Raw genomic sequence first — 20,223 nt, 5'->3', positions numbered from 1 at the left:
CTGATGCTTTAAAGTAGTGCCGTAAGGTCAGGTGCTCTGTCTTGGAGAAATCACTTATTATGTGACTTTAGGAAAGTTACTTAACCTCGCGGCGTCTTGGGTTTCTCGCCTATAAAACGGGGCTAATAATAATTTACTTTCCTGAGCGATTATATGAAAAGTGAGGCACAGGAGGCACTGTGCCAAGTGCTTGGCACTTAAGATGCTCCGTAAATGATAGTTGCTGTGATTGTCACAGGTATATGACAAAAGATGCAAGATTAAATTTAAGCCTCTCACCCTGCCTTCAGTGAACTTGTTATTAAGCTACTTTATTCACAAGCTTATTAGTAATTTCCATCTCATTTGGTTTTATTCTTTTTTTGCTTCCAAGGACTGTTGAGTGGCCAGACTTCTCCAACAAACACCAGACTGGAGAAGTTGGATTCTCAGCAGGTGCTGCAGCTCTGCCTCCGTTATCAGGATCACCTCCGTCAGTGTGCAGAGGCTGTTGCTTTTGATCAGAACGCTTTGGTCAAACGAATCAAAGAGGTAACTTATTGTGAGAAAATATCATGGCTGACTCAATCTTGTGCCTCCCTGTGACTCCTGAGTCCTTTTCTCCTGGGGTGTAGAGCCAATGATCCCAACTTTCTGGGAAATAGTCATTTTCTATCTAAATGTCTTGACATCTGTCCCCATTGCTTTGAGAAGATTGTCTTTCCCAGCAGTGGAATGTGATGGTGGAAAAGAGTGGTCCATGGAGTAGACTAATCTGGAGTTTGAATCCTGGTTCACCACTTACTTGCTTGGGAAAGTTACTTCACTTCTCTTGGTCTCAGTTTTCCTCATCTGAAAAATGGGTCTAACCGTAGTAATCGACCTGCAGGGTCGAGTGAATATTAAATTGCTTAGTAAGTGTTAACTGTTACTAGTATATGTGAAGTCCTGCCATACTGATTTGCTTTGGCTAACATTAATTGATTTCAACCCTTTCCTGCATGTAATTTATATTTTGTTTTCCAGTCGGGTATCAGTTCTTTGAGAGCAGGAGCCCTGACATCTCCCTCAATTATATTTTTCACTGTGTTAGCAGGAAAAGCTCGGTGATTCTTATTGGTTGGATAGAAACAATTATGCCTACTAAACCCACAGGGTTTTTGTGAGGAAAGACACAAGATAATTCCTGTGAAAGTACTTAGTAAATGAAAGAGTGTGGTACACATGTTGAGTAATTATGAATAACAGAAAGTAGGTACTCTTTTAAGCATTTAAATATATCACTGATTGGGCCACTGCATGGCACAGCTCTGGGAGCACCAAGGTATAAGTAAATACGTTTTCCGAAGTTTTCAATCAAGAAGGAATTTCTGTTCTGTTACCTTGAAGTAATGTCATAAAAAGAAAAGGTCAGGAGCTGTATCGTGGAGAAACCACTTATGTGAATGGCACTGCCTGGAGTTTAACAAAATAGTCCTGATCATTGACTCTGGAAGAGAAGGTAGACGTGAGGAAATACACAAGGAAAGGGTGGAGAATCACTGCAATTAATGATCAGTTTGTAATCTCAAGGATGTAGTATGTCTATAACTAAGTAGTCATTAGTTATACTGATAGATTTAAATTTGTCAACATCTCCAATATTTTACTACTTACCTTTCATAAAATGTTGTATGCATGTATGCTTCTCTCATGGACTAAATACTTTTATATGGAAAACTATTAAATATGACCTTTTATTTTGGTTGGCATCTGTGTGGCCTTTCAGATACTATATTTATTTTACTACGTTATGATCTGAAGAGCTTAAGTCCCGAACATGACTATGCATTGGATTATATGAATTATTATTATTGGATTTTTTTCTTTGAATACTGAATTCTCCTCTCCCCCAGTAGGTCTAGGACATGGTCTGCGAATCATTATTTTAATAAACTTACCAAATGATACTAACGCCATTCTCCATTACCTGGGATTTGGGAACCACTGGTCTAGAGCATTGTTTTCCAAAATAAGTTCCATAAAACTAGTTCCATGTAAAGAAGGTCAGACTTTCTGCATATTTCATAACCACCCTTGGAAAGTCACAGTGCATGTTATCTTATTTAAAAGTTCTTAGGAATCTTACAGTAAAGAAAATCAACACTTTTCAAACTCATTTGGTTTCGGAACCCTTATCTTAGGTAACATCTATTAACATCTTATAGAAATAGTGCTTTTTAGAGCATCCTTTGGGAAAATGCTTTTGTGGATGTAAGACCTTATCATTTTTGACTGTGCTAGAAATTAATTATGATATTAACTTTCATAAGATTTTAGAATAAATCAGCTTTTTAATGCTTCCTGTCTTCTTTTTGAAAGGTCCTCTACTCCATTCCTGTCATTTCATAGTTAGGAAAGTGTGGTACAGAAAGATTAAGTGACTAATTCATTGCCAAGGAGCTGGGGAAAGTATTTCGTAGCTGATAGTACCAGACAGAGCTCATTATACCACATTTTCAGGACTCCAGAGCAGTGTTTTTTGGCCCTGAATGAGTGTTAGAATCACCTGGGAATTTTTTCCTCCAGTATATATGACGGAAAATTTTACACACACACTGAAGTAGACAGATACCCTTCCTGTCCTCATTGCCCAGCTACTACAGATATCAGCTTGTGAAGACTCCTGTTTCATCCACACCCGACTCCCTCCCTGCCATCTTCCTAACTGGTCTGTGTTGCAGGAAATCTCAGGCGTATCATTTCATTCATGAGTATTTAAGTACGCATCTTTAAAAATAAAGGACTCCTTTAAAAACCTTTTTAATTTGAATTCCTTTTAGACTTAGAGAAAAGTCACAAACATAATTCAGAGAGTTCCTGTATGCTTCTCACACAGCTTCCTCTAAAGTGAGCATCTTACAAAACCTTAGCCCAAAGACAAAACCAGGAAATTAACATTGGTACAATACCATTAACTAAACAGAGACCTTATTTGAATTTCACCAGTTTTTCCACTAACGAAAGACTCCTTCTCAAAAACACAGCCAGAGTGCCCTTATCGTACCTAAAAGATTACCTTAATTCATTCAGTATAGCTGAGATGCTTTGAAGAAAATACTGATGTGTAGATCTCACTCCATAGCAATTAAATGGAAATCTTGGAAGGCTGGGTTGGTGGGAAGGAAGCTGGGCATTGATTGGTGTTCATGAACGTGCTCTAGATCAGGGGTCCCCGACCCCCGGGCCCCTGTTGGGAATGGGGCCTCACAGCAGTAGATGAGCGGCAGGAAAGCGAGCGAAGCTTCCTCTGCCAACTCCGCATCGCTCCCCATCGCTCGCATTACGGCCTGAAACATAACCACCCCACCACGGGTCCATGGAAAAATTGTCTTCCACGAAACCGGTCCCTGGACCAGTGCTGTGGAGCATTCATTGAAAACAAAATGGTTGTTTTTTTTTTTTTGCGGTACGCGGGCCTGTCACCGCTGTGGCCTCTCCCGCTGCGGAGCACAGGCTCCGGACGCGCAGGCTCAGCGGCCATGGCTCACGGGCCCAGCCGCTCCGCGGCATGTGGGATCTTCCCGGACCGGGGCACGAACCTGTGTCCCCTGCATCAGAAGGCAGACTCTCAACCATTGTGCCACCAGGGAAGCCCTGAAAACAAAATTTTAAACTGAGTTTAAAATTCTGCTTGAGGAAGCTTGGGATTCACTTTGAGCCATCAGTAGTGACCCAGGATTGTTACCAAACGGAGAACAGCACTCCCGGTATGGGCAGTACCTTGGTAGTTCTCTTAGGGCCGAGGAGGTGAACACTGCTTTAGATTCTTCACTGAAGACCTGTCTTCTCTGTTGGTGCAAACTCCTGAAACATACACAGCCATGTGCGCTCAACTTCAAACCTAAGGGTTGAAATTAGTCACTTCCAAGTGAATAAAGCAGAGGATGTAGTTTTGATCAAACACCAACTCTCTGATATTATTCCAGATGTTTCCTGGAAGTTGAGTTGCAAGTGTGAGGAAGTAACATAATGCTATATGTGTTGAAAAGTCAGGGAACTTAATAACCGTGGAGAATGTGTGTTAGTGGAAGTAGAACCCGGGTCAAACAGAGGCCCAGAAAGCTTCAGCACTTGCAATCACTTACGTTTGGATCAAAGGGAAACGTGGCCGTTAACAGTTTCTGATTCGGAGAGAAGAAAATCAAGGAGTTAGCTGAGCTTTCCTATTGCTAAATTTGGACGATGCTTTTGAATAAAAAGTTGATGTTTTACAAATTTCTGTGTAAGAGAGGCGTGGAAGCTAGGGGTGGTCTTCCTTCACACCAGAGTCTTGTACACGGACCACTGGTTTCCTCAGTGGCTTCAGGGTGACCCTCAGCCAACCAGCCAGCATGGCTGAGCAGCTACTGCTGACCAACGTAGCGTGAGGTCCTTTAAGGGTTACAGAGAAACGTGACTGGTCCCTGCTCGCTGAGAGCTTAGTCTGGGCGAGGGCATGAAGGTCCACAGAACAGTAAGGTGAAGGATACGGTGCCATCAGTGGAGAGTGCTCAGTTGTGGTTCACAGCTGAAGTCCTAGGAGAGTTAAAGATCGGGATATCCTGGGATATAGCGGGTGAGGCTGAAGCCACGTCGTGAAGGACAACCGGGATTTGGAAAACAAATGGCGAGAAAGCGGAGAGCGCCGCTGGCTGCAGGAACAGCTGGGAGTCTCGGAAGAAAATTAAGTTCGGGGCTTCCGGGGACAGTGGAGAAACTAAGTTTGTTCCAAGAAATTTCTCCATTAAGAGCCACAGATGTCGGAGCTGGAAGGACCTCAGAGACCTTCTGGTCCAGGACCCTCATGACACACAGATGCAGAAATCGAAGCCTGTTAGAGAAAGTAAGCAATTAATCCGTGGTCACAGAGGAAGAGAGAGGCTGAAACTATAGAATTAAAAGTGGATGAAGGACTTCCCTGGTGGCGCAGTGGTTGAGAGTCTGCCTGTGGATGTGGGGACACGGGTTCGTGCCCCGGTCCGGGAAGATCCCACATGCCGCGGAGCGGCTGGGCCCGTGAGCCATGGCCGCTGAGCCTGCGCGTCCGGAGCCTGTGCTCCACAACGGGAGAGGCCACAACAGTGAGAGGCCCGCGTACCGCAAAAAAAAAAAAAAAAAAAAAAAAAAGTGGATGAAGATTGGGACTTCCCTGGTGGCACAGTGGTTAAGAATCCGCCTGCCAGTGCACGGGACACGGGTTTGGGCCCTGGTCCGGGAAGATCCCACATGCCGTGGAGCAACTAAGCCTGTGTGCCACAGCTACTGAGCCTGTGCTCTAGAGCCCATGAGCCACAACTACTGAGCCTGTGAGCCACAACTACTGAGCCTGCGAGCCACAACTACTGAAGTCCATGTGCCAAGAGCCTGTGCTCCACAACAGGAAAAGCCACCGCAATGAGAAGCCTGCTCAGTGCAACGAAGAGTAGCTCCCACTCTCTGCACCTAAAGAAAGCCTGCGTACAGCAACAAAGACCCAAGGCAGCCAAAAATAAAAATTAATAAATAAATTAATTATTTTTTAAGTGGATGAAGATCAAAGGAGGTTTAGGGTGTTTTTTGCAGGTGGTATATTTGAATGTGCTTCCGGGTTGAGGGGAAGAGATGGAAGAGAAGAGATGGAGGGTGAAGGATAGAAAGGGGATTCTGAGAGTGAGGTCTCTGAGGCAGCAGGAGAGGGGGGACTTAGAGCCCTGAGGGCATTTGATTTGAGAGAACAGGGGAGCCCTAGGCAGGTTTTTAAGAGGATGCCTGCCACAGACCAGTCATGGCTAGGAGCCTGTGTATTCTCTCTGAAGGAGAGGGGAGGTCGTTTGTTGAGAGTGACTGTCGGTTAGTAGTACAGTTGTGAGTACCAGAGCCATTGAAGGCTCAGCTGAGGTGGGAGAACTTGGACCTTGATTTTGTGGGCACTTCTGCATAGTGGTTCTGAGTATGAACGCCAGAGCCTCACTGCCTGAGTTCAAACCCTGGCACTGCCTCTAGCTGTGTGACCTTGAGCAAGTTACTTGATTCTTCTAAGCTTCAGTTTCCTCTTCTGTTACATGGGGATAAGAATACTAGTCTACTGCAGAAAGGTTCTCGTGAGGGTTAAATGAGTTACTCTATGTAAAGTATGGGACCATGTCTGCCGTGTAGTAAACCCTATGGTGTTAGCGCTCGTTATTGTTTTAAATAAAAATGATGACTAATAGAAAAAAATAACAACAACAAAAAAATAATGACTGATAGGGAAAAGCCTAACCTTATTGCTGTGAACTGGCCTGTGTGAAGTTTCTTGATACCAGTAGCAGCCTAAATATTGGCTCCTTTTAAGCTCTACTCTCAACAGCCTGAGTATCATGAAGAACTAACTGGAGGCAAGACCCATCGTTTACAGCCCAGGTTGCAGGCCCTGCGTGATTTCTTTCATGCCACAGATACGTGCTTTCTGGCATTTTTGTAGTTAATTTAACTGTGTATTCTGCTATGTGAAGAGCAAAGTGGTGGCTGGGGACTGTGGATGGTGAGAAACGGGAAACTGGACGGCAGCACGTGGTGAGTCCTCGGCTTCTGGGCTGCGGATGCCTTGCCTCTTATCGTTCCTGCGATTTCTGTGATATCGCGTCATTTCTAGTTAAGGATTCAAGTTGGCAGGCAGACACTTTCAGTTTTAGGTCACATCTGCCATTGAAATCTGGGTTACTGAAAGGTAAAGGAGAAAAGAACGTGCATCTTTTAATTGTGCGGGCTTTTCACCAGCGCGGGGGCAGGAGGCACGTGGCAAACACACAGCCCGAGGAAGACATCGTTGATACGTCTGGACTGGCTCTGGTTGCTGACCTGGGTCTTGTTTCATCCTTACTCTGGTTGCTATCAATGGGTAAATATAGTCATGGTTTAGAATACCTTCCTAACTAAGATGAAGCCGTGAGGTTAATTTTATTACAGTTGCCATGTGCTTGCTTAAAGGCCTTGAGACTAAACTCATGAGTGATTCTGGTAGCCTCTGTGTGTTTCGTTGTTAGGTGTGCTGATAGCATGCTGTCGTAGCATTAACCAATGTGAAACCTTGAATTGGAGGTTCAGATGGACACATAAGAGTTGCAGTCCTTAGGAAGCCACGTAATTTCCTGGGATTATAAAGACACCCTCAAGTTTCTCTAATTCAGCCCTTTCATGGCACAAATGAAGAAAACAAGGGTTCCTGAGTTTATTTGGAATTTGTCCAAGGTTTTTCTCCTAGTTAATGACTAAGATGATAGAAGACGAATCTTCCTGATTGCTGTCCTGTTATCTACTCTACCATACTACTTATGTTCTACTTTTGTGGAATCTTAGCATTGTGTTTTTCTTCCTTTTTCATGCGTTAGGCTCTCAACTAGTGTTGGAAGGAGTGAGCTACCGTTCGTGGGCCTGCACACAGAGCTGGGCAGGGATTTCTTTCAGTGGACAAAACTGTAATGTTTAAGACCCAGCTGGAGCCATTTTCCAAGTATTTGACCTGACTTCCTGTACCGTGTTTCCTCCCATGGGGCTGGGGGAGAGGCTGACCAAGGTTAAATGAGTTTCTCACAGTTTGCACAGAGAGTCAGTGTTTGAACTGACGTTAGCATTCACTCTGAGCCCCTTCAGTGAAAAGCCAGGTTCGTGAGCTGTTGGCCAGGTGAGGCTGTTACCCCGCCTGCCACCTTGAACCGAATCTCCTTTAAATGACAATGTTGTTAGACTCCTGTTGCTGCTTTTAAACATACCCTGGCATTGGTCACTGCTTGCTTGACTTCACATTGTAAAACGGGTTGGGAGTGTTTAAAACTACAAAGTTTGAATGAGAACATTGAGCTGTTGGGCTTCTTTTTGCTGAGAAGTACTGAGGGCAAGGCATTTCAGGAACATTCGGGGTTTCCTTTCTATCTTACAAATTACTCTGGTGTGAATTTCAAGTTGAGCCCTTAGAACACAGAGTTGTCCCCCCTTCTTGTCCTTTGGGCAGCCTTTCTTTTTGGTAAGAAGTACAGCTGGTCCCTTGAGTGGCAGGAACTCCAGATGGGGGATTGGACTCAATTCTAGTTTGTCTGGCTGTAAGGTATGCTATGCTGTACAGTGCTTCCTCGGGCCTGGGCCCACAGTTGCACCAGCGCTGTCCTGCCACAAGGCAGAAATCCTGGAGGAGGGCCCAGTCGAGTTTATTACTTGCCTGTTGGAAATGTAGGCTTGTATTTTTTGGCGAGGCATAAGCAAAACCCAATTATTCGACTGCCCTGAGATTTACCTCCATTCACGTTCTGGATACGGACATGAAACGTGTGAACAGCAGCCCCATTTCCCACCTGCCCTAGACATGCCCCTGGACAGCTGGCTCTGCCAGCTTTCCCAGTACTGGCTGCGTGTGCCAGGTACTTGAGCCCCTGTCCCCCTCCCTCCCCCGGCTCCTTTCCAGCCTGCGAGGGTAGGCCATGTTAGAGGCCCCTTCAGCTGAACTGCAATCTGTAAGCCAGCAGGTGAGCAGTATTAAGGGCACGTGGTTATAGAACTGGAAGTAGGGCCGGGAAAAGAGATTCCCTATCCTGTGTCTCTTTCAGTGAAGAAAAACAAGGAATTTTAGCACATTTGAGTGTTGCTGTAATGCTTAGAACAATGCCTGGCACATAGTAGACATGTAATAAATGCTTGTTAAATGAACAACTTAATATATTCTTCAGTTGACCTGTCAATATCTTTGTCATAGTGACTGATAAGCTTTCTCATTCTATTAGAGAAAGTATAGGTTATGAGAGTTTTATTAGGTACGAGTAGGCTAGACTGCCTCTATAAATAGACTCAAAAATGTGTAATAGCTCAAATGCAAGCAAAGTTCATTTCTTGCTCATGTTCAGGGTGGATGTTTCTGGTTAGCGGGTGATTCCTCCATTGAGTTCAGGGATTCAAGGCTTCTCCCATTTTGTGGCTCTGTCATGTCCAGAGACCACATTGCTGATAGCATCCAGTTGGCAGAAGGGGAAAGAGAATGGAGTAGCATAGATGGGAGGTTCTCCGGGACCAAACCTATAAATGTCACACATCAGTTAGGCTAGAACTCAGTCACATGGCCACAGCTAACTCCAGAGGAGGCTGGGAAATGTAATCTATATGTGTGGCCAGGGTTGTACTAAATTTTGAGCTACATTTTGAACATCTGTGTCATCTGTGAACTTATGTTCCTAAAATGCATCTTTAGGTCAACTTTGAGATTCACAAGGGTTGGTGCAAGGTCCCAAGGTCCCATGGTAGATTTCCCTTGATTTAGGTCCTGCTGTCAGTAAAAACCAAGTGATATTAAGCAAACACTTAAGCCATTAACACTAAGTGAAAAAGCTAGTACACAACATTATATAGTTAACATGATTTCAAATATGTTAAATATCTTCTTAAAAAGATTAGAAGGAAATATGACAATTAGCTGTGGTTGCCCTTGAGTGATGTGATGACCAGTGGTTTTTGTTTTTAGACTAGTTCGTTCTGTTTTCCTGTATTTTACAAACCTCTGTCTTGGACATGCATTTTTTCCAACTTGGAATAATTCTGTTCTCTTTTTCTCACAATATATGAGCCTTATTAGGGTTCTGTCTCCTTGGCTGCAGCTTTTTGACTCACTGAGATAAGAATATGCCTTTCAGAACATGTGCCTCTACATGTCCACTTCATTTATGAATTCATTCAGCTCTGGGCCAGGCTCTGCTCTAGGTGCTAAGGATATATCACTGAACAAAAGAGAATCCCTTCCTCATAGGCCTTACATTCCACTGGGGAAATAGACAGATAATAAACAAGTACAGAGCAAGCCAGGAGACTCTTCCTCAAAACTCTGTCTATACCTAAAATTTATCAAAAATCTTTTGACGAATGACAATCGTAGCACCCAAGATTCTATCCATTATTAACAGTCTGTTCCTTGTCACACTTATCTGGATGTTCTGAACTAGAGGCTCATTTGCTCTCTCTGTTGTTACTTGGGAGGACACTTACAGAGCCACCATACTCCTTTTAAAAACCTCTCTCATTCTTTCAGGTCTCAAGGATTCCCAAAGGATTTCTCTAGGAAGTGTCCTTAGAGCTTGAGGCAACAGTTAACTTTTTTCCACCCATGTTGACAGACCGTACTTCGGTATCATGAGATTTTATTTTATTTATTTATTTTTAAAAATATTTATTTATTTAGGCTGCACTGGGTCTTAGTTGTGGCATGCGGGATCTTCGTTGAGGCATGAGGGATCTTTAGTTGTGGCATGCGGACCTCTTAGTTGCGGCATGCAGACTTCTTAGTTGTGGCATGCAGACTCTTAGTTGCAGCATGCATGTAGGATCTAGTTCCCCGACCAGCTATCAAACCCGGGCCCCCTGCACTGGGAGCACGGAGTCTTACCCACTGGACCACCAGGGAAGTCCTGGTATCGTGAGATTTTAGATGCCGTCCTGGCCTCACTCCCCAAGGCTCATTCTGCACATGAGTAGAGAGCATGTCGTTTGTCTAAGGTCATGTGAAACAATTACTAGAGCTGCTCTTGCAGAAAGTCAAGGCGGTAGCCAACCTGCAGCCCAGAGCAAATGGGACAGTGAAGGTGTGAGTCCTCTGCAGGACTCTGAGGGGCTGTGTAATAAAGGGTTCTTTTAGGGGGTAGAAGTCCTTTCTTTAAAATGCAGCAAGACCAACAATGGAGTGATTGCAAGATGTTATTGTAGAAGCATGAGCATTCGTGGCACAATGACAATATAGTTTAGAAGTGATTTCTTCCTGCATTCTAACGCACCTCAGCCATTTTCTTTTTATTATAGTTGATTTACAATGTTTTGTTAGTTTTAGGAGTACAGCAGAGTGATTCAGGTATATACACACACACACACACACACACACACACACACACACACTTTTTCAGATTCTTTTCCCTTATAGGTTATTGCAAAATATTCAGTATAGTTCCCTGTGCTATACAGTAGGTCCTTGTTGGTTATCTATTTTATATGTAGTAGTGTGTGTATGTTAATTGCAAACTGCTAATTTATCCCTCCCCCCTTTCCCGTTTGGTAACCATAAGTTTGTTTTCTGTGTCTGTGAGTCTGTTTCTGATTTGTAAGTCAGTTCATTTGTATCATTTTTTTAGTTTCCACGTATAAGTGATAGCACATGATATTTGTCTTTCTCTGTCTGACTTACTTCACTTAGTATGATAATCTCCAGGTCCATTCATGTTGCTGCAGACGGCTTTATTTCACTCTCTTTTATCAGCCATTTTCTCTTTCACCCTTGCTGATACCAAGACTCTCTGTCAGCACGTACCTGCCTTGTCATCTTGTAATCGTCATAGTTGTGTTCCGCAGAATCCACCCACTTTAGGCGTCTCTCGGGTCCCCACTCCCGCCCCCCGCCCCCCGTGTGCTCCCTCCTGCTGGACTCTGCCCACCCTCCATCTCCGCCTGGTGCATCTCTGTTCCCATCTGGGTATGCCAACAGCCTGTCCAAATGCACTCCTGCTCTCACCTGGTCAGAGGGGTCTCCTGCCTCATTCCTCTCCTCGTGCCCAGGACGTGTTCGCCGGGTAAATCTGGGTGGGGAAGTGGAGTTGTCACTTCAGCTGTCTGCACGGGTTAGTGACACAGGCCTCAGGACTCTAGGCCAGGTGCACACATGTCAGGAGAGGCCACCCGGCACAGTGTTGAAGAGCATGGCCTCTGGCGTACCCTGAGATCTACCAGATGATTATGTTAGTCTTATCTCCGTCATCAGTGTCTTTGTCGTCTCTTCCTAGGTATCTCTGGTTCTTTCCTCAGGCATAGGGTACAGGATTCTAGCTGTAAAATACCTACGTCCACACCACCTCCGAAGTCTGTTCTCTACTCTGAGTCAAAAAAGGGGTTATATTCATGGATAGTTTGGGTGCGTAAAGGAGGGAATTACAGGACGCCTCATTAACCCAGTTTTACATTGTTTAGTAGTCACTTTAGCTCAGGTTTTAAAATCTTGAATGTGTGGCTTAGGTCATACAAACTTACATTTATTTCCCTTTAATCCTGGACATTGGGAAGGGGAATCCAGGTTACTGATGGGGCTCCCAGATTTTATTCACATCCACCCACTCCGTCTGTTACCATGGTTCCTGCCGCTTCTCTCCTAATGTAGAAGTAAGAGTGGTAACAGTAAGACTGCTGTCGTTTTTCTACATGTTTGCTATGTGCCAGGTCTAGAGTAGGCATTTCATATACATTATCATCTACTTCTGACAGTTACAGAAACCAAGGTTCAGAGACCTGAAAGGAAAACCATTTAAGGTCACATGGTTATTAAATGGTAGAGCCTGAGACTCAAATCCAGATCTGAAACCCACATGTAAGACTCCAGAGCCCATGCTTTTTCTACTGTTCTTTTTCCTTTACTTCTTTATCCAAAGACTTTTTACTTCCCAGCTCCTCTCCTTGTTTGTACCTAATGTCCTCTTTCCCTACCACCATATTCCTTTACAAGATTCCCTCCGTGGTTTCACAGCATACTTTTATATTTCAAATGCAGTCCTTAATGGGAAGCAGCCACACTTAAGGAAATAACCCTGATCACCCGACATTTACATCTTGAAGATGCCAACTCTGCCTATTTGAGGCTAACTTTCCCACACTCCCAATCGGTCACTTTTTCGAGAAAGGGATTTTTACCAATATCTCGGAGGACCATGGTAGCAGTGAAGGTGGACAGAGGGACACCATCAGGGAAGCCAGACAGTGGTCTCGTGCTGCCCACTCCCACTCAGGAGGCCTGCAGAGAGGGGGCTTTGAGAGAGAAAGCAGAACAGGGACTTCTCAGGGAAGCAGATCTTTTAGGGTGTCTGTGGCCCCTGAACTAGTATCAATATCTTCCGTAGAGTGCAGTGAAAGTCTCCCAGGGGAGGGAGGAGTGGAATTTCTGCCCTTGAGTTTTGATTTTTACCCTGATCTTTTTCTCCTCTTGTTTTACTGCCTCTCAGTGTCACTCTAGCCCTTTTCCAGGGGGAGGGGGGATGGGCGGGGTGTGTGTGTGATCTGCCTGACTTTTATGTTTTGAGCTTTGGGACCCGCTTAAAGGTTTTGAGATTTCTTTCCTCCCTTCCTGCCTGGACATAATGCCTCCGAGGGTAAGAAGGCACATGGGGAAGTTGGACAAGTCATAAAATAATTATTGGGGCACAGTGATGCAATTCAAACTCGTGAGATCCCAGTACCTCTTCATTCTCTTGAAGGCCCAAATAGAAGGTGTTCCTTTACTGAGACATTTAGATACATTGTTTGAACAAAGGAAACAAGGTCACTGCAAAATGTCCATTATGTGGTAATCAATGCCATTCAGTCTGTGGTGTAATTAATGAAAACACTGGCGACAGTCTGCCCATTGTTTGTCCCTTGCGCAACAGGAAATGGCAGACTAATAAGGAGCTGGAGAAGGCTTACGTAATTCCAGAAGGACACAGAAACTGTGCACAATTGTGACTGACATCCTTCTAACTGCAGGTCTAGGCCCACCTGAGAGGTTCCTATTCCCAATGGACATGGGGACATTTGATTTGACCCTGTCATTTGATTTCTTTTAAATTTATTTTTAATTTTATGTATGTTTTGGCTGCATTGGGTCTTTGTTGCTGCGCATGGGCTTTCTCTAGTTGCAGCAAACTGGGGCTGCTCTTCATTGCAGTGCGCAGGCTTCTCTTGTTGCGGAGCACAGGCTCTAGGCGCGCGGGCTTCAGTAGATCTGGCTCACGGGCTCTAGAGCACGGGCTCTAGAGCACAGGCTCAGTAGTTGTGGCGCACAGGCTTAGTTGCCCCGTGGCATGTGGGATCTTCACGGACCAGGGGTAGAACCCATGTCCCCTGCATTGGCAGGCAGATTCTTAACCACTGTGCCACCAGGGAAGTCCCTGTCATTTGATTGTGACATCAGTTCACAGTAGATTTTTGTGTTCCTTATGGCCAGAAATGGTGTCTTGAGAAACTTTGTTTTATTCATTTATTTCTTTTTTTATTGAAGTTTAGTTGGTTTACAGTGTTGTGTTAATTTCTACTGTACAACAAAGTGATTCATATATATACATTTATATATATATATATTTTTTGGCTGCATTGGGTCTTCATTGCTGTGCGTGGGCTTTCTCTAGTGTGGCGAGCAGGGGCTCCTCTTCGTTGCGGTGCGTGGGCTTCTCTTTGTTGCGGAGCACGGACTCTAGGCGCACAGGCTTCAGTAGTTGTGGCACGTGGGCTCAGTAGTTGTGGCTCATGGCTGTAGAGCGCAGGCTCAGTAGTTGTGGCACACAGGCTTAGTTGCTCTGCGGCATGTGGGATCTTCCCCAACCAGGGCTTGAACCCGTGTCCCTGCCTTGGCAGGTGGATTCTTAACCACTGTGCCACCAGGGAAGTCCCTACATTCTATTTCGCGTTCTTTTCCATTATGGTTTATCACAGGATATTGAATATAGTTCCCTGTGCTGTACAGTAGGACCTTGTTGTTTATCCATTCTCTGTATACTAGTTCGCATCTGCTAACCCCGGACTCCCAATCCATCCCTCCCCCGCCCCTTTGGCAACGGAAGTCTGTTCTCTACGTCTGCAAGTCTGGGGAAATTTTGTTTTAGATCACAGTTGTGACACACAGTTAGAACTCATTTGACGAGGTAGAGCTAGCTATGGAAAAGTTGGCAGTAGTGTTGTGTGGTGGCCCTTCAATCAGCAGATCTGGCGTCCAGCTCTGGCTCTGGCAGTACCTGCTGTGTGGACTGACCCACTCTGGGGTGGCCTCCCTCTGTAAAGTGAGGGGGGTGGGATTGAATGATCTCTAAGGACCCCTGCAGCGCTAAAATTCCATGTTCTGAGCCCCCTCTGTGAAGTCAAGGATTGTGAAATGCTTATACAAGTGAAAAATCAGAGTACAAAGTGTACAAACAGACTTTGCCAGTGAAAATGTCATTCAAGTTTATCTGCTAACAAGTAGTTTATTCCCTTTGGTTTCCTCTTAGTTTTTGTTTTGTGAATGTTCATATTATGTCTGGAAACTTGTTCTTTTTGTTATTAAAAAAAGAAATGGTGGTTAAATTGGAAACAAAAGTGTTCTTTCATTCTACTGGAAAACTGTAAAACTTGCCATTTACATTCATCTGTCAAGAATTTCAAAAAGGTCCTGAACACATTGCCCAACGTGGTGTATATTTAATTGAAATGAATTGGTATTTGAGTTAATGAGCTCTGTAGAAAAGATAGGCGAAGGTTAGGCTAAAAAGCATGGGTTTGAATTCTGGCTTCACTGCTAGTACGAGCTGTGTTACCACAGTTTTATGATCTCTGACTCCCTGATTCTGCAGCTCTAGTAGGAGAAGGGAATTTTCCCTGTAAGCCTATTGCGAGGAATAAAGATAACGTATGTGTAGTACCTAGTACAGTGCCTGACATTTAATTGATACTCAGTGAATAGTAGTTGGAACTGTTATACATTATTTTATTACATTAATTAAAATATCTAGGGAATTAGTAAATATTATATACTGTGTTCCACCTTCCTGGTCATCCTAGTATGATATACATAGATTGCTAAAAGAAACAGTCCCGCTAGTATGGATTTCAGTTTTTGTTTTTGGTAGACCGTGTAGACTGAGGTTTGCCAGAGAGGGATTTCTCTTCTTGTCTGACTTACAGATCCAGGGGTGTGATATGAGAATAAATGGCAAGCGTTTACTCTTATAAGCTGTCATTGTAAACTGTTGCCTTCAGAAACACAGTCACTTCAAAATGTCCAGTATGTGGCAATTGGTGTCATTTAGCCTATGGCGTAATTTTTGAAAACGTCTGCCCATTGTTTGTCCATTGTGCAAGAGAGAGGCACCCGGGAGAAGGTTCCCACAGAGAGCTCCTAATCCTCTGCGGGGATGGTCATCTGGAGGAAGGTCAGAAAGCCAGAAAACACAGATTTTCCTTGCGGCATGCGGGCTCTAGTTCCCTGACCAGGGATCGAACCCGGGCCGCCTGCATTGGGAGCGTGGAGTCCCACCCACTGGACCACCAGGGAAGTCTCTGCTTACAAGCTTTTGTGTGAACATATGTTTCAGTTCTCTTGAGTATATATCTAAGAGTGAGATTGCTGGGTCATATGGTAACTCTGTGTTTAATTTTTGGCAAAACTAAACTGTTTTCCCAAGTGCTGCACCATTTATGTTTCCAGTAGCAGTGCACGGAGCTTCCATTTTCTCCACATCTTCAGCAACACTTGTTACTGCCTGGCTTTTTATTTCAGCCATACTAGTGAGCGTGAAGTAGTAGCTCTTGGTGGTTTAGGTTTTCATTTTCCTAATGACTAAAGACGTTGAATCCCTTTTCATGTGTCCAGTGGCCATTTTTACATCTTCTTTGGAGAATTTCGAGCTCTATTTGCAACACCAGATTTTGCCCTTGGGACAGTACTAATTTATAGAGTACTAACTGCTAACTGCTCTCTAATCAGGAGAATTGGTAGTTCTGAGATTCAGAAGACATGAAAGAGTGAAGCTCTTTTGAAAACATTGAAGCAGTTTCTTTTGAATGTGATCATGTAATTAGAGAATTTCTTAGCTTTATTTCAGTTCTGTGAAAAACAAATCTCCAAAGATATTTGGCCATTCAGTGGAATTTTTTATAATCACATAACATTACATGTTTATACCTCTGATCTGTTTTTAGATCACTCTTATATATATCATCTCATTTGTAATCTTTATAACATTACTGTAAAATTGGATGGATGGACAGATGGACGGGTATTATTATTCCCATTTTTAAAAAGTAGAAGCTCAGACTCAGTTTGTGATGTGTCCAAGGTCACATAACTAGTAGGATTTAAATTCAAACCTTCTGACTTCTATCTTTTTATGTTAGTGAATTATTAGCCATGTCAAGGATCGGGGGGTGAGCCTACATTGCTAAAAATCAGCGATATACCCATCTCCAAAAAGACATTAGAGGCATGGCCACGTCCCCATAGATGGTTATTGACCTGAAAATTCATTTTTGGGATAGCTGTAAAACAGAATGAATTCTCAATTTTCCATTTAGCCCCTCCAGCTAGAAAAAAATTACAGTAAAAGCAGAATTGTGCCTCACTGTGTGTTCATTACATGTGGGGGCACAGAAGGATATCCATCGGAAGTACAAAGCTGGGGCTGGGTTTGGAGGGGTTTTTTTTTTGTTTGTTTTTGTTTTGGCTGCCTTGGGTCTTCGTTGCTGCGTTTGATCTTTCTCTAGTTGTGGCGAGCGGGGGCTACTCTTTGTTGCGATGCGCGGGCTTCTTATTTTGGTGGCTTCTCTTGTTGCGGAGCATGGGCTCTAGACACACAGGCTTCAGTACTAGTGGCTCACGGGCTCTAGAGCGCAGGCTCAGTAGTTGTGGCGCGTGGGCTTAGTTGCCCCTCGGCATGTGGGATCTTCCCAGACCAGGGCTCGAACCCGTGTCCCCTGCATTGGCAGGGAGATTCTTAACCACTGCACCACCAGGGAAGCCCTGCGTTTGGAGTTTGAGAAGATAGCAGCCCTTGGTTTGCTGGCCTCAGCCCATCGTGGCCTCCACCTCCCAACCCCCATGTTCCTAAATTGACCTCCTTGGGAAACTGTAATTTAAATGTAGAATGAGTGCAGAGAAAGTGAACTGTTTGAGACCAAATAAAAATTGACCTTGAGGCTTAAGTTAACATTAAGAGCTGAACATTTAAAGGGTGGGAAAGATGAGTAACTTTTTAAAATGTAGTCTCAATTAAGTCCTTAAGCAGTGTTTTTTGTTTTTAACATTTTTAAAAACCTTAAGTTACTGAGGGAGAGGAAAAGCAACAGTCTGTTGATCGTATAGACTTGAATTTTGTTAACTGTGAAACACAATTTACCTATTCATTTTCTTTTGATCTATGAAAAAGTTAAGTTTGCTTTTGACCACCTTGAACCTATCTACAACTTAAGGTTTTAGAATTTAGAAGATGTACAGTCTTCTTTCTGAAGCTCTTACTGTTGTTCACACATCTTTTTTCTAACTTAGAGCTATAAGCCCTTGTAGTATGTATCCCTACTTTGACAAGGTTACCTTTACTTTGAAAAGGAAGTTACATCAAGCATTTAGACATCTTTCATAGGACAACCCACCTGTCCCAAACCAGCATCAAAGCTTATTCTATCAGGAATTTTGTATTTTTAATATTTATTTATTTATTTGGTTGCACTGGGTCTTAGTTGCGGCAGGCGGGCTCCTTAGTTGTGGCATGCGAACCCTTAGTTGCAGCATGCATGTGGGATCTAGTTCCCTACCGACGGATCGAACCCGGGCCCCCTGCATTGGGAGCATGGAGTCTTATCCACTGCGCCACCAGGAACGTCCCCAGGAAATTTTTAAAAATAATTTTTGAAGCAGTGTACTCTTGTTGGAGAAGATATCATTTATTAAAGCTCTTCTGCTTGTTTTCAAAGTATTTTTGAAAAAAATATATATATCTGCAAGTACATGGGTATTTTTAAAATTTTACTGTGTTGGGTAGCAGCAAACAGTGGTAATAGTAACTCATTCTCATGGCTGAACATATAAATCAAAAACACATGGTAGGACTTGTAGGTGAATAATGATTTCAGTTATTAAGTAGTGTGAAATGTTTCTGTAAGGGAACTTTGGGGTGAGTAATGTGACTCTTTTGTAAGATTTTCAGTAGCAGAAGTTCAGAACAAAAATAAAACATGTCAGCAAAAAACACAATGGTAGATTGTCCTCTGAGTGATTGCATAAGCCTTGAAGATAGTGTAACAGGGATGAGGCATCACAATAGCTCCCTGCCTTTACAGCAGAGATACATGTGCCCGTTTGGATATCTTCAAATGTCATTTTTTCTGCCCTCATTTACTTAATCTTGCTTTCCATTTTTCATGTAAAAGAGGTTTCTAGACATAGTTTCTCTTTCAGTTCACATATATTTTATAATTTATCGAGCTCTGGGGGTTTATTTGGTTTTGTTTTTTGGTGATTTTTTTTTTTTTTGGCCATGCTATGCGGCTTGTAGGATCTTAGTTCCTCAACCAGGGATGGAACCTGTGTCTCCTGCAATGGAAGGGCCGAGTCCTAACCACTTGACTTCCCTGGAGCTCTGATCTGGGGCTGTTCTTTATCGCATATATTCCTCACACTTAATCCCGCGAGATAAGACCAATCATTATCCCCAGTTTAAGGGTGAAGAAACTGAAGCTCAATGAGGTTCAGTAATTGGTTCAAGGTTACAAAGATAATCATATGCACAACCAAGACTTTGACCCAGTTCTGTCTGACACTGCTGTCTTCACCTGCAAGCTACATATAGTTGTCCGTAAGGCTTGGTGACTCAAGCCTCACAGTAATTCTTTGTTTATTTTGTTGTTTCTGTCGAAGCCCCCTCCCCTTCTGAGAGAAGCCCTCCCCTCTCAGAGGGATTCTGAGTCACTCACCTCCAGCTCAGGATGCCTCCAATGTGTAAACAGATTATTCCCAGGCTCTGGATGGTCATTTCACACCTGAGGTGAAAGCTCTGGTGAAACCTTGGGAGGTGAACTATTGAGAATTTAAGCCAGTGGGTTTGAAAACCACTGAGTCCTTTTCTGCCACCGCAGCTCAGCCAGGACGGGAGCGTCCATGAAACAGGTCCCTCCCGAGGTGAAGTGCGCAACCTCATGGACATTGGGGTCGTGAATAGCCACTTCTCGTCTGGTAGCAGTAACTATCCAGAGACAGGGATGGCATCCAGGATAATCTTGGTCATGGACCTGAAGCCTCCAGAGTCCTCAAAGTGATGTGAAAATTGACCAGAATGTCTTCCCTTCCACACCGTCTCGGGCCTTCCCCAAATGAGTTCTGGGGACACTATTGTCTGGTTAACATCTAGCTATTCCCGTTTTCCTGGTCTGTAGTCCAACTTAACAGTGCCCGTGGGTTCAATCTTCAAGCAAGTTTTACTCTTTTACTTCCTTGGACCTTTTGTCCCAAGAGGACCAGATCCCACTTCAAGCTCATCTCTGGCAGGACTTTTCTGTAGGCTCCCAGCCCGTTTCCAGTGGCTCTTCACTGGCCTCCTCTCCCCTCCTTTTCTTTTTAATAAATTTAGTTGATATTCAGCTTATCAGTTGGAGGCTCACTTTCCTGGAAGGGATCTAAATTCTCCTTTTAAGGATCTCAAAGCAGATTGTTTTTGTTTTTGTTTTTTTTTTGCGGTACGCAGTCCTCTCACTGTTGTGGCC

At 43.8% G+C, this 20,223-nt stretch overlaps 1 protein-coding gene across 4 annotated transcripts in view; it reads left to right on the top strand.

The window, feature by feature from the left end:
• Positions 1-20,223, top strand: part of BORCS5 (BLOC-1 related complex subunit 5) — a 113,036-nt gene that overhangs the window by 64,727 nt on the left and 28,086 nt on the right. For all 4 annotated transcript variants that reach the window (XR_009565467.1, XR_009565466.1, XR_009565468.2 and 1 more), the window contains exon 3: positions 374-531. Coding sequence is in view for 1 of the 4 variants with exons in the window: in XM_030841265.2 (XP_030697125.1) it covers positions 374-531 (158 nt within the window). In the remaining 3 variants the exon portion in view is untranslated. The remainder of the gene's footprint in view (positions 1-373; positions 532-20,223) is intronic.

This window comes from Globicephala melas, chromosome 10, assembly GCF_963455315.2.
Source record: "Globicephala melas chromosome 10, mGloMel1.2, whole genome shotgun sequence".
Classification (NCBI taxonomy): domain Eukaryota; kingdom Metazoa; phylum Chordata; class Mammalia; order Artiodactyla; family Delphinidae; genus Globicephala; species Globicephala melas.
This window is presented reverse-complemented; position numbering and strand designations above follow the sequence as displayed.